Source organism: Corvus cornix, chromosome 28 (genome assembly GCF_000738735.6).
Source record: "Corvus cornix cornix isolate S_Up_H32 chromosome 28, ASM73873v5, whole genome shotgun sequence".
NCBI classification, from domain to species: domain Eukaryota; kingdom Metazoa; phylum Chordata; class Aves; order Passeriformes; family Corvidae; genus Corvus; species Corvus cornix.
This window is the reverse complement of record NC_046356.1, coordinates 4,010,054-4,023,170: the sequence shown is the minus strand read 5'-3', so window position 1 is coordinate 4,023,170 and position 13,117 is coordinate 4,010,054. Positions and strand designations below refer to the sequence as shown.

The 13,117-nt window shown below is 69.8% G+C and overlaps 2 protein-coding genes across 3 annotated transcripts; one reads left to right on the top strand and one right to left on the bottom strand.

The window, feature by feature from the left end:
* Window positions 1-418: 418 nt before the first annotated feature.
* On the bottom strand, window positions 419-3,038 carry LRRC25 (leucine rich repeat containing 25). The gene is made up of 3 exons (XM_039566002.1): window positions 2,545-3,038; window positions 1,485-2,361; window positions 419-1,166 (listed from the first exon to the last, which is right to left on the bottom strand). Exons 1-3 carry the CDS (start codon window positions 2,717-2,719, stop codon window positions 1,046-1,048), a joined length of 1,173 nt encoding a protein of 390 aa, XP_039421936.1. The 5' UTR covers window positions 2,720-3,038; the 3' UTR covers window positions 419-1,045.
* A 1,098-nt stretch (window positions 3,039-4,136) lies between these two features.
* On the top strand, window positions 4,137-13,003 carry SSBP4 (single stranded DNA binding protein 4). Of its 2 annotated transcripts, none has more exons than XM_039566003.1 (17): window positions 4,137-4,245; window positions 5,802-5,874; window positions 5,991-6,052; window positions 6,874-6,958; window positions 9,452-9,541; window positions 9,964-10,023; window positions 10,124-10,193; window positions 10,308-10,378; window positions 10,621-10,688; window positions 10,785-10,830; window positions 10,932-10,967; window positions 11,059-11,113; window positions 11,254-11,324; window positions 11,419-11,497; window positions 11,792-11,820; window positions 12,494-12,607; window positions 12,917-13,003. In XM_039566003.1, exons 1-17 carry the CDS (start codon window positions 4,190-4,192, stop codon window positions 12,944-12,946), a joined length of 1,095 nt encoding a protein of 364 aa, XP_039421937.1. In that variant the 5' UTR covers window positions 4,137-4,189; the 3' UTR covers window positions 12,947-13,003. The 2 variants fall into 2 exon arrangements, with proteins under 2 accessions (XP_039421937.1, XP_039421938.1); XM_039566004.1 differs by having other exon boundaries at window positions 4,190-4,245; window positions 12,494-12,595.
* Window positions 13,004-13,117: the final 114 nt, after the last annotated feature.

Here is a 13,117-nt window from a genome sequence, read left to right as displayed (position 1 = left end):
TGGTGGGGACCTGGGCTTGGGGCACGTGGAATATGGGATCTCTGCTCTGGGGTGGAGCTTCGGGGACCAGGGATTGAGGGATGCAAGCTGCAGAGGTGACCTCTCTGGGGACAGGGACTTGAGGGACCTGGCTCTTGGTCCCTTGGGATCACCACTTCGGGGACACAGGCTCTGGGGACCTGTCCTTGAGGGTCCTGGTCCCTTAGGACCCCCTGCTTTGGAAACCTGTCCTTGAGGGTGCTGGTCCCTTGAGACCCCTGCCCTGGGGACAAAGGCTTTGGGGACATGTCCTTGAGGGTCCTGGCCGCTTGGGACCCTCCGTTTTGGGGACACGTGCCCTGGGAACTCCAGGGACTTTCCCCAGGGAAAACCCCGTGTCCTGCCCGGGGCTCCCCACAGACCACAGCCATGCAGGTAATTAGAGATAATTAAACCATTTAATGGGGCACGGTGAAGCCTCCCAGGGGCTGGGGGGACACCCAGACAAGCCATGGTGTCCCCATGGCGCCCAACAGCTCGGGGTCTCACCAGGAGGATTAAAAGAAAGAGCTTTTTCTTTGTTCCCCGGAGTGGCGGATTCAGCAGGAAAAGAGGGCGCAGGTGGCACCGGATGTCCCCAACCGCCAGCACCCAGCTCTCCATCGGCCCCAAAAGGGGAAGAGGAACCCGAGGCCGTGGCCAGCCCCAGCCCCAGCTCCTCCGGCCGGCCCCGGGGACTCCGTGCGGGTCCGGACTCCGGTGCCGGCTGCCGGCGGATGCGGCACGGGGCGTCCCTGTGGTCGGTGGCCGCAGCCCCGGGAGGAAATGTCAGCTCAGCCCTCGCCCCAGGGTGAGAACTGGGGCGAAGGAGGGGACCGGGGAAGGGGGTGTTAAAAAAATCCCCTGCAAAAGGCGTCCGCACAGGATGTGTGTGCGGGAACCACGCGTGGGCCAGGCTGTGGGGGATGTCCGGCCCTGTCCCCTCCGGGCTGGGGGACAGCAGGGAAAGGGTGTCAGTAGGGGACAGAGAGTGTCCCCCCGGCCCTCCCAGTGTCCCCCCGGCCCCTCACTGGTCAGGAATGATGTAGACGTCCTCGGTGGGGCCCGGGGTGTTGGCGTAGATGGGCTGGTCCCCGGGATCGGCCGTGCTCTCCAGGAAATAATCCTCATCCACCAGGACCTGGGGGCTGGGGGGCAGGAGGGGCTCAGTGAGGAGGGAATGTCGTGGATGGGATGGGGTGGGGTGGGATGGGATGGAAAGGATGAACAGGATGGGGTGGCACAGCACAGGACGGGGATCAATGGGATGGCATGGGATGGACAGGATAGCATGGCATGGCATGGCATGGCATGGCATGGCATGGAAAGGGATGGATGGGATGGCAGGTGCAGCACAGGATGGCGAGGGATGAGGTGGGATGGGGCGGGACAACACATCAGGGCACAGCACAGCCGGGAGGGGATGGAACATTCCCGAATGTCCATTCCCGGTGCTGGAGCCTCACCTGTAGCGCTGCTCCTGCCATCCCGGTGCCCATCCCTGCGCAGCAGCCGGAGCCGTGCCGGGGCTCACAAAGACGTTCTCGTAGTCGGGGGCGTCGGTGACATCGGCGGTGCCGGCGCCGGTGTCCCGGCTGATGTAGCGGGGCTGCCGGAGGTTTCCAGCGGGATCCGGCTTCCCCCATCCCACGTCGGCCACCGGGGCTCCCGCTCTCCTCCGCCGGTACCAAACCGCGGCAGCGCCCACGGCCACCAGCACGGCCACCGCAGCGGCCGCCACGGCCACCCCGGCCACCAGCCCCACGCTGAGCCCGCATTCCCGGCCGTGGAATTCCGTGACGTTGAAGGAATCCCGGTGGGATGTGAAGCAGACGCACTGGATCCCCGCGCGGGCGCAGGGGGCCAGGACGGTGCCCAGAACGTCGCAGCGGCAGGACACGGTCAGGGAGCTCAGGGTGGGCTGGAAGGCGGCGGGGGGCACGGCGGAGAGGGGGTTCTCCTCCAGGCGCAGGGTCCGCAGGGCCGTGGCGTTGTCGAAGAACCCATCGGGCAGCTCCCGGAGCCGGTTCTCCGCCAGGTCCAGCTCCTCCATGCCGGGCCCGAGGCGGGACCCGGGGCTCAGGGCCTCGATGCCGTTGTGTCTCAGCACCAGCCGGCGCTGCCGGCGGAACTGCCCCCAGTCCAGCTCGGCACATCCACGGCTCCTGTTGGTCAGGTTCAGGTCTTCGGAAGAGTCCGGCACCAAGGCCCAACAGGGTGACACGGTGGACACGGGGGTCACGGTGGACACGGTGGACACGGGGGTCACGGGGCGCAGCAGCAGCAGCAGCAGCACGAGCGGGGCCGCGGGGAGCCCCATGGTCCCTCCACTGCACCGGGAGCCTGGTGGGAAACGGGAATCAGGACCCCCATTCCCACCGGATTCCCTCTCCCAGTGCAAACCAGTGAAGCCCAGTCTGGCCGCCGTCCCACTCCCGCTGTCCCAGGGCTGGGCAGCTCCTGGGGGTCCCAGCAGGGCATTTCCTGCCCCCCTTCCCCCCCCTCAACCACAGCACCCTGACTCGCCTGCGCTCCGGCCGCTGCTGCCTGGTGTGGGGAAGAGGAACGGGCGGGTCCGGCTGTCCCGTGTCACCCTGTCAGGGCGTAGCCGGCCCCGGGGGGGGCAGGGGGGAAGCACCCCCAAATCAGCACCCCCTGACCCCTGCCGGACCCCCCGGTCCTTTCCTGGAGTGCTGAGCATCCCCCTGGCACTGGCTGAGTGTCCCGGTGACCCCGGGGCCGCAGGAGCAGCCGAGGGGTGGGGGACACACGCGTGGGCACGCAGGGACAGCCGCACCTGCGGTGCTGCACGTTTGCACACGCGGGTGCTGGGGGTTCACACATCCCCCACGTGTGATCACAGACCCCCCCGGCAGCACAGGAACCCCCCCCCTGAGTGTGAGGGGACCCCGGGGCTGGGGGGGACGACAACTCTGCGTCTGTGTCCCCTGGCAGGGTGGGTGTCCCCCTCCCGGTGTGCCCCCCCTCCGTGTCTGCAACTCGGTGTCCCACGTGCCCCGAGTGCATCATGTTCATGTCCACTCCCCGGGTCCATGTCCCTCCATGTCCACCCCCCTGTGTCCCCCCCGTGTCACACCGTGGCCGTGGCCGCCCCCTGGTGTCCGAGTCCCTCCGTGACCACCTGCTCACATCCCCGTCCGTGTGTCCCCCTCGTGTCCGTGTCCGTGCATGCCCAACCCCTTGCATGTGTCCATCCCGTTGTGTCCCCGCTGTCACATCCGTGTCCCCCTGTGTCCCGTGTCTGTGTCCCTCGTGCCCCTCCATGTCCATCCTCTCAAATCCATGTTCCTCCATGACCATCCTGTCTCCATTTTCTCGTGTCACTGCCCCTTTAAGTCCACCCCCTCGCGTCCGTGTCCACCCTGTCACATCCGTGTTCCTCTGTGTCCCCCGTGTCCCCCTGTGCCCCCCCTCCCATGTCCACCCCTTCATGTCCGTGTCCACCCCTTCATGTCCGTGTCCACCTTTTCGTGTCCGTGTCCCTCCATGCCCATCCCCTCGCGTCCACCCTGCCACATGTCCCCCCCTGTATCCCCCATGTCCGTGTCCAGCCCCTCGTGTCCCTCCGTGACCACCGTGTCCGTGTCCCCTCGTGTCACTGCTCCTTTAATTCACCCCCTCGTGTCCACGATCCCTCGTGTGTCCCCGTCCCTGGATGCCCATCCCCCTGTGTCCTTGCCCCTCCGTGCCCACCCCCTCGCGCGCGTCCCCCGTGTCCGTGCCCACTCCTCGCCTCCGTGTCCCCGCGTTCCCCGCGTCCACCCTCTCGGATCCGCGTCCACCCTGTCACATCCGCGTCCCTCTGAGCCCCCTGTGTCCACCCCTGACCCTCATCGCCCACTCCTCGCGTCCCCCCGTGTCCGCGTCCCCCTCTCCGCGACCACCCCCCACTCCCTCCTCAGCGCGGTCCCCACCGCCTCCCCCCGCCGCCATCGCCCCTTTAAGCGCGGCGCGCGGCGCGGGGGGGGTGGTGTCGGCGCTGCCGGAACAGCCGCGCGGGGGGGGCGCGGCGGTTTCAAGCTCCCCCTCGGGCGCGCGGCCGCAGCCGGCGGGGCCGGGCCGGGCCGGGCCGGGATGGCGGCGGGGGCGGCGGGGGCGGCGGGGGCCGCGCGGGGCCGGGCCCGGGGCCGCTGACAGCCGCCGCCGCGCCATGTACGCCAAGGGCAAGGGCTCCGGCGTGCCCTCGGACGGCCAGGCCCGCGAGAAGTGAGTGCGGCGCCGGGCGGCGGCGGGGGACGGCCGGGGCGCGGAAGTTTTTGCCGGGGCGGGCGCCGGGGGAGCGGGGACGGAGCGGGAAGGAAGGGGGGGGGGAAGATCGGGAAAAGGGGGGGGGGGGGAGATCGGGGGGCGGGCGGACCCCCCGGCCCCGCCCCGCCGGGGAGCACCGGCAGCCGCGGGGCAGCGGGAGCTGGCGGGGGTCAGCCGGGCACCGGCAGCCGGGATGAGCCCCCCGGTTTGCGGCATCCCCCGGGGCACTGGGAGTCGGGATGATCCCCCTGGTCCGTGCTATCCCCCGGGGCACCGGGAGCTGCGGGGGCACCGGGAGCCGGATGGTTCCCCCCGATCTGTGCCATTCCCCGGCGTACCGGGAATCGGGATGATCCCCCCGGTCCGTGACATTTCGGGGTACCGGGACCCGGGATGATCCCCCCGGTCCGTGACATCCCCCGGGACACCGAGAACTGCGATGTGCCGGGGTCCGCGGCATCCCCCGTGGCACCGGGAGCCGCGATCACACCGGGACTAACGGGAGCCGGGGTGTGCCCCCCGGGCATTGCCACATCTCGGGGCACCGGGAGCTGCGGGAGCACCGGGAGCCGGGATGATCCCCCTGGTCTGCGGCATCCCCGGGGGCACCGGCAGCCGGGATGCCCCTTCCCCGGCCGTGCCATCCCCCGGGGTACCGGGACCCGGGATGATCCCCCCGGTCCGTGCCATCCGCCGGGGTTCCGGGAACCGCGAGCGCACCGTGATTACCGGGAACCGGGCTGTGCCTGCCTGTCTCTGCCATCCTCCGGGGCACCGGGCAGCCGGGAGGATCCCCCCGGGCATTGCCATCCTCCGGGGCACCGTGACCCGCGATGGCACCGGGGCTACCGCGAGCCGGGATGTGCCCGGTCCGCAGCATCCCTGAGGGCACCGGGAGCCGTCCGCGGCCGTGCCATCCCCTGGGGCAGCGGGGACCGAAGCGGCACCGGGGCTCCTGATGCTCCCCGGTCCCTGCCACTCCCGGTCCCCGGGACCGTGCCGCGCCGTTCCCGGCTGTCCCTGTCCCGCCGTGTCCCCGTGCCCGAGGCCACCGCGCTCCCCGGGGCAGCTGCTGGGGCCGGGGGCTGCACCCACCGCGCTCCCCCCAGAGCAGGACCCCCGGGGGGGCCCCGCAGGTCCCGCTCCTGCTCCCGGGAGGGGATGTGGCACCCTGGGGTTCCCTGAGTGGCCTCCGCCAGGGGACACCCGTGGTGGCACTCGGCCCTGGGCCACATCCTGCGTGGGATGTGTCACCTGTCCTGGAGCCACCCCAGCGGTGGGAAGCGGTTGCCGTGGAGGGCGTGCGGTGTCACCGGTGGGAGCCACTCGGTGTCACCGGCGGGGTCCCTCACAGGGAGGTGACATCGGACGTCCTTTGTTAATTGTGCACTAATTGAACGCGGGGCTCCGTCCTGGCCGTCCCCCGTGTCCCTCGGGGTCCGTTGGGTGGGGATGTCACCGGGGGGGTGGCAGGTCGCTGACACCCCGTCCCTGTCCCCCTGCTGTCCCCCCAGGCTGGCGCTCTACGTCTACGAGTACCTGCTGCACGTGGGGGCCCAGAAATCCGCCCAGACCTTCCTGTCGGAGGTAAGGGGGGGGGCGGGCAGCGCCCCCAGACCCCCCCATCCCACCCACCGGGGGTCTTGGAGCCCCATCCCTGGTGGGGGCTGCTGACCCCCCTCTCCCTTTGCCCCTCTCCACAGATCCGATGGGAGAAGAACATCACGCTGGGGGAGCCCCCCGGCTTCCTGCACTCCTGGTGGTGGTGAGTTGGGGTCCGGGGGGGTTGGAAAGGGGAGAACCCCCCCCATTGCCATGGCAGAGGGGCTGGAAGGGGGCTGGGAGCTGCCCCCCCATCCCATTCTGCCAACACATCACCTCGTAGCCCATAAACCTGTCCCTCTGCTTTTTCCATCAGCGATTTGGGGGACCCCCCCCTTTCCCTCCCATCCCGGCCCCCCCCGCCCGGCTCCTCCAGATGGATCCAATTTGGCACCAAAACGTGGAGCTGGGGGGGGTGGGGGGCTCCCAGCCCCGGGGCTGGACCCCCGCACTGGGGGGTGATGGGGATGTGGGGGGCACCCCGCGGGTGGACATCACTTGGGGGGGCCTCGGGGGGGGCAGTGAGTGATCAGTTGGTGATTTGGGGGGGGGACACAGACAGTGAGGGGGCATCGGTGCCTTCCCACTCCTAAACGGGGGGGTCAAGCTGGCACCCGGCCAGCACCCCCCAAACCTGGGGGGCACCCAGAAACGGACCCGACCCCTCTGCTGTCCCACGCCCAGGGCAGGGGGCTCGGGGCAGGGGACCCCCCCCATCCCATCCCGCCCCGGGATGCTGCAGCCTGATGTAAAGTCCCAGGAATTTGGGCTCCGGCCGTAGCGACCGTTTCCAGGGAAAACAGGCGGCAGCGCTGGAGCCGGGAGGCCCCCGCCGAGGGGGGACACGGCCGCGGCCCCCCCCGCCCCATCGCTGACACGAGTGTGGCCGTGCTCAGCCGCGCCGTGGGGGTCGGTGGGGGATGGCCAGGGGTGCAGATTAGGGGGGGGTCCTCACCCGCTGTGTCCCCCCCGCCCTTTTCCCAGCGTCTTCTGGGATCTGTACTGCGCCGCCCCGGACCGCCGGGAGACCTGCGAGCATTCCAGCGAGGCCAAAGCCTTCCATGACTACGTGAGTGCCTCGGGATGGGGGGGTCCGTGCCCCCTGCCCCCCCCCCCACCGCCCACCCGCCGGCAGGACCCCCCCGCCGGGGTTCCCGCGCGCTGCCAGCCCCGGATCTGTGGGTGACCTATTTCACGGGGCGGCAGCGAGGGGGGTTAATCCCTGGGGGCCTGGCTCAGTGCCCCCCCCCACGGGGACCCCGGCGTGCCCTGGCGTGCCCATCCCCCACTGTCACCCCCCCCAGGGCACAGGGACCCCCCATCCCTCCCAGTCCCACGCCATGGGCACAGTGACAGGCTCTTGCTGCCCAGCCAGGGGTGTCCCCCCCTCCCCACCCGGTGTCCTGGGGGTCACCACGGGGCTCAGTGGGACCCCCCCACACTGAGGGGACCCCCCCAGAACAGCTCTGCTCCTTCCCAGCGCCAGCTCCGGTGGGTTAATCATTGGCACAGAGTCAACAGCCCCCGGTGTTCCCGGCATTCCCGGTGTTCCCGGCATGTCCCTGTGCCTGCTCCTGCCAGGACTGTGGGCACAGGGGGGGCATGGGGGGCCTGGGGTCCAGGGGGGGCTGTGGGGGCACCGTGCTCTGGGTGGGGAGTGGTCCCTGGGATGTAGGATGACACAGAATCCTGTGGGATGCTGTGGGATGCAGGATGATGCAGGGCCCACGGTCCCACAGGATGCAGGATGATGCAGGATGCCGTGGGATGCGGGAGGCTGTGGGATCCACGGTGCTGTGGGATGCGGGATGCTCTGGGATGTGGGATGCCACGGGATGCAGGAGGCCATGGGATGGTGCAGGAGGCCGTGGGATGGTGCAGGATGCTGTGGGATGGTGCAGGAGGCCGTGGGATGGTGCAGGAGGCCGTGGGATGGTGCAGGATGCTGCGGGGTCCGCAGTCCCCCGGGATGTGGGATGCTGTGACGCGCAGGGTGGCACGGTGGGATGCAGAGGGCCGCGGGATGCAGGATGCTGTGGGACACGCGGTGGCACGGGGGGGATGCCCGGGGCTGCCGGACAATCCGCAGCCCCGTGGATTCAGGACCCTGCAGGGCCCACACGGAGCCGCTGCCCCCCGGGACACCCCTCACCCCCGTGGGGTCCCGTGGGGCCGCACCGGCGCCGCGGGGGCTGCAGCAGGACCCCCCCTCGCCGCCCCCGGCCCCCGGCGCTGCGCAGAGCTGATTTCCATGCTGGAATTAATGAGGCTGCCGGTGCGGTGACGGTGACGCCGGGGACATGGCGCGGGTCAGGCCACGTTGCCATGGCACTGCTGCCTGGCAGAGCCGGGGAGCGCTGGGGGGGAGCCCCACGGCCCCCCCTGCGCCCGCTGGGGTGCCCCACGCAGCCGTGGGCCCATCCCAGTGCCCAGCTGGGCTGGACTGGGGGGCCCAGCATGGAGCCGGGGCCCCTCGCATTCCCATGGGTGCTGCTCCACCAGCCCCCCCTCCCCGGGCACATCGGGACCCCCACCGAGCATCCTGGTGACCCCATAAAATTGGGGGGGTTCCAAGCTGTGCACAGCAGTTTTTGGGGGGTATTGGCAGCAGCCGCCCCACAGCTGGGTCTGGGGTCCCCCCTGGGGGTGAGCAGCCCCCAAACTGCCCCCCACGTGTCCCCCCCCCCCCTCCAATTTTCTCCCTCCTGACCTTGAGCCCGCAGGAGGAGCCGCAGCTCCCCAACCTGTTGCCATGGCAACTCTGCTTTGCATCACCGAGTGATGGGGGGGACGGGGGGGCCCCGTTTGGCCCCCGTTTGAGGGGGCAGCACTGTCACCCCCATGGGGCTGCACCAGCATCGGCCCCGATCCGTCACTGTCGCTGTGTCTGGGGCAGGAGTGGGGGGGTCCCCTAGAGGGGACATGGCCTGGGGCCAGCCCTGAGACCCCCACGGACCCCCGGTGCCCGCCCCCATGGGGTACAGACCCCATCTGGGCTCCGCTGGGCTCTCGCTGTCACCATCTCTGGGTGTCCCAGCCGTGACCCGTGTCCATGGCGTGACCCGTGTGTCCCCACGGGGTGTCACCATCCCCATCCGTGTCCCCAGAGCTGCAGCAGCAGCAGCAGCACCTTCCCGTCACCCGCCCGTGGGTGCTGCCCCTCCAAGCACAGCGGGACCCCCGGTGCTGGCGGGGGTTTGGGGGGCGCGGGGCCCCCCGGGTGGAGGGGGCAGCGCGGGGTCCCCCCCTTCTCCTCCTCCCCTCCAAATTGAAACCAGTTGTGGCGCAGGGGCCGAGCCGGAAAAGCGGCACATTCCTTCCCCTAACAGCTCCCCCCGGACGGGCCCGGCCGGCGAGTGGGGCCAGGGCCCCCTGCCCGCGCCCCCCCGGCCCCGGGGGTCCCCCCAGTTGGGCTGGGAGGGGAACGTGGGGCGAGCTGGGCCCCGGGCTCGGTGCTGCGGGGGGGGACGCGGGGATGGGGAGGCCCTGAGGGTGGGGGACAGTGGGGTCGGGGGGCGATGGGGACCCCCCCAGCCCCGCCCTGAGCTCTCTCTCCCCGCAGAGCGCGGCGGCAGCGCCCAGCCCGGTGATGGGGAACCTGCCCCCCGGGGATGGCATGGCCGGGGGTCCCGTGCCCCCCGCCTTCTTCCAGGTACCGAGCCCTGCGTGTCCCCGGCGTGTGCCCGCGCCTGAGCCTGGTGCTCCCGTGTCCCCAGCCAGTTTTGGGGGGTGGGTCACACCCTCACCATGGCACAGCCTCCCCTCGCCCAGGCCCTGTGCCCCCCACACCCTCACCGCCCCCCCCCAGACTGCCCCTGAGGTCACAGCCCCCCCCAGCCCCCTCCCAGGGGTCACAGCCCCCCCAAAGCCCCCTGCCCATAACACACCCCCGTTGTGTTTCTCTCCAAGGCTCCCGCGGGTGCCCCCCCTTTCCACCCCCCACCCCCGGGGTGCCCCTGCTGAGCACAGCCCCCCCAGCCCCCCAGCACGGCCCCAGCCCCCCTCACGACCCCCCCAGGGTGACACCGATCCCCCCCAGCCCCGGCTGACCCCCAGACCCCCCCTCTCTTGCAGCCCTTCATGTCCCCCCGCTACCCCGGCGGCCCCCGGCCCCCGCTCCGGATGCCCAACCAGGTGAGGCGGTCGCTGCCGGGACCCCTCCTCCCTAAAGAAAGGGGTGCAGCCCCCCCGCCCCCGCAGCACCCTGACCCCCTACTGCCCCCCCTCTCCGCAGCCCCCCGTGGGTGTTCCCGGCTCCCAGCCGCTGCTGCCCAACGCCATGGACCCGGCTGCACGCTCGCAGGGTGAGTCGGGGGTCCCTGTCCCCCCTCCCCGTGTCCCCCCCAGACCCCGAGGTGGTTTTGGGGGGTGGGGGGGGCTGTGGGGGTCTCACACCTCCCCCTCCCCGATTTGTGCAGGGCATCCTGGCATGGGGGGCCCGATGCAGCGCATGAACCCCCCCCGAGGCATGGCCGGGATGGGGCCACAGGTACGGGATGGTGGCATACCGGGATACCGGGATACCGGGATACCGGGGTGGGGCAGGGACCCGGATACAGGGTGGGAGTGGTTACAGGGCCATGGGGACATGGATTTGGGAATGGGGATGGGTACAAGGGGATAGAAGGATGCAGGGTTGGGATACAGGGATAAAGGGATGGGAATGGGAATACAGGGATGGGGACAGTGCCAGGGATGTCCCAGCCCCACTGACCCCCCCTCTCCCGGCAGAGCTACGGCAGCGGGATGCGCCCCCCCCCCAGCTCGCTGGCCGGCCCTGGAATGCCCACCATGAACATGTAAGACCCCCGTGCCCCCCCCCCCGTGACCCCCCCACAGTGGCGGGGGCCCCGGGACCGGCAGGACCCCCCCTCACTGTCCCCGTTGCCTTCCAGGGGTCCTGGTGGCCGCGGGCCCTGGCCCAACCCCAACGCCAACTCCGTAAGTTTTGGGGTTGGGGGGGGTAATACCTTTGGGGGGGGTCCTGTGGGGATGTTGCCCCCGTGTCCACCCCTGTGCTGACCCCACTTTGTCCCCCCCAGATCGCCTACTCCTCCTCATCCCCCGGCAATTACGTGGTGAGTACTGGGGTGCACTGTTGGGGGTGGGGCTGCAGTGACCCCGTGACCCCCCCCCAAACCACCCCCCCTCTTTCCTTTTCCCTTCCAGGGCCCTCCTGGGGGCGGTGGCCCCCCCGGCACCCCCATCCTGCCCAGCCCCGGAGGTGAGTGAGGGGATGGGATGGGGTGCGAGTGGGATTTGGGGGTGTGAGTGGGATTTGGGGGTGTGAGTGGGATTTGCGGGGGTGTGAGTGGGATTTGGGGGGGTCCACGCTCACCCCCCCCGTGTGCTGTCCCCCCCCAGACTCCACCAACTCCAGTGAGAACATGTACACCATGATGAACCCCATCGGACCCGCGGGGAACCGGCCCAACGTGAGTGACGGGATGGGGGACAGGGACTGGGGACAGGGACTGGGATGAGGGGGGGAGTCCCCCCAACATTCCTCACCCCCCCTTTCCCTTCCAGTTCCCGATGGGGCCTGGACCCGAGGGGCCCATGGGCGGGATGAGCGCGATGGAGCCGCACCACATGAACGGATCCTTAGGTGGGTGACACCCCCCTGGGGACAGGGGAGTCCTGTGTGTCCTCCCCCCCCCAGCACCCCCAAAATCCCAAATCCTGTGGGATATGAGCTCCATCTGCGGCTGGAGGGGCTCGTGCAGCAGGGGGGGCACATGGATGGGAGGGGGGAATGGATTGAGGGGACAGACACGGATTTGGGGACACACGGATTGAGGGGACGTGGATGGACTGGGGGACACGTGGATTAGGGACACACAAAGTTTGGGGGGGACCCACGCATTGGGGGGTCACTAACACCCTGCTGTCATCCTGGCAGGCTCCGGGGACATGGATGGGCTGCCAAAGGTGAGCTGGGGACCCTGGGACCCCCTTTACTGGGACTCCCCCCCATGCACTGGACCCTTCCCATAGACTGGGACCCCATTTATTGGGACCCCTCCCTCATTCACTTGGATCCCCCACATATATTGGGATCGCATTTCTTGGGACCCCCCCATTTTCTGGGACCACCCCTCTTACTGGGACCCCATTTATTGGGACCCCTCCCTCATTCACTGGGATCCCCCACATATATTGGGATCGCATTTCTTGGGACCCCCCCATTTTCTGGGACCACCCCTCTTACTGGGACCCCATTTATTGGGACCCCCCATTTCCTGGGACCACCCCTCTTACTGGGACCCCATTTATTGGGACCCCCCCATTTCCTGGGACCACCCCTCTTACTGGGACCCCATTTATTGGCGCTCCCCCATTTCCTGGGACCACCCCTCTTACTGGGACCCCATTTATTGGGGCTCCCCCATTTCCTGGGACCACCCCTCTTACTGGGACCCCATTTATTCCCCCCCCAGTACTGGCACTCTCCCACCCCAATGCACTGGGGACCCCCCATGAACCAAGACCCCCCCATCTACTGGGACCCCATTTATTGCCCCAAACCCACCAGAACCCCCCCCCCATACCCCAAAACCCCCCCCCGCTAACCCTTCTCTCCCCCTCCCCACCTTTCCTCCAGAGCTCCCCCAGTAACTTGGGGGCCCTGAGCAACCCCCCCGGGACCCCTCGGGACGACGCCGAGCTGAGCAGCAATTTCCTAAATCCCTTCCAAAGCGACAGCGTAAGGGACCCGGTGGGGACCCCCGCGGACCCCCGGGGGGGCAGGCGGCGAGGGCGGGGGGCCCGGGGGGGGCGCGGCGGCCGGGGACGGGGGGTTCAGCGAGCAAATCCCAGTGGCGACCCCCCGAAATTGTGTCACCACCGCCACCACCACCGCCACCACCGCCACCACCAGCGCCAGCGCCAGCGCCGGGGGGGTCACCTTGGCCGAGCGGCCGCGAGGCGTGAGGAGGGCGGCGCTGGGGGGGCTGCGGTGTGCGTGCCCCCCCCCGGAGCCCCCCGCGGCCCCGCTAACGCTGTGGTGTCTCCGCTCTCTCTATAGTACTCGCCCAGCATGACAATGAGCGTGTGAGCCCCGCGCCGAGGCCAGCGACAGCCACAGACGCCCTCACCCACCACCACCACCACCACCGAAAAAAATTCATTAATTTTAATGATCAGCCCCCCCGCCCCGCCCCGTCACACCCCGCCCCACCCCCTCAGCGCCCCCCCCCCCCTTTTCCAGCCCTGTCCACTCCCACCC

What these genes read in the sequence shown, in the direction of transcription:
- LRRC25 (XM_039566002.1), bottom strand. Translation starts at nt 2,719, where the DNA reads ATGCTCAGCACTCCAGGAAAGGACCGGGGGGTCCGGCAGGGGTCAGGG. An exon ending in CAGCAGCGGCCGGAGCGCAG is followed by an intron (nt 2,362 to 2,544) that starts GCGAGTCAGGGT and finishes GTTTCCCACCAG; the next exon opens with GCTCCCGGTGCAGTGGAGGG. An exon ending in TGGCAGGAGCAGCGCTACAG is followed by an intron (nt 1,167 to 1,484) that starts GTGAGGCTCCAG and finishes CCTGCCCCCCAG; the next exon opens with CCCCCAGGTCCTGGTGGATG.
- SSBP4 (XM_039566003.1), top strand. Translation starts at nt 4,190, where the DNA reads ATGTACGCCAAGGGCAAGGGCTCCGGCGTGCCCTCGGACGGCCAGGCC. An exon ending in CCAAAGCCTTCCATGACTAC is followed by an intron (nt 6,959 to 9,451) that starts GTGAGTGCCTCG and finishes CTCTCCCCGCAG; the next exon opens with AGCGCGGCGGCAGCGCCCAG. An exon ending in TGGCCGGGATGGGGCCACAG is followed by an intron (nt 10,379 to 10,620) that starts GTACGGGATGGT and finishes CTCTCCCGGCAG; the next exon opens with AGCTACGGCAGCGGGATGCG.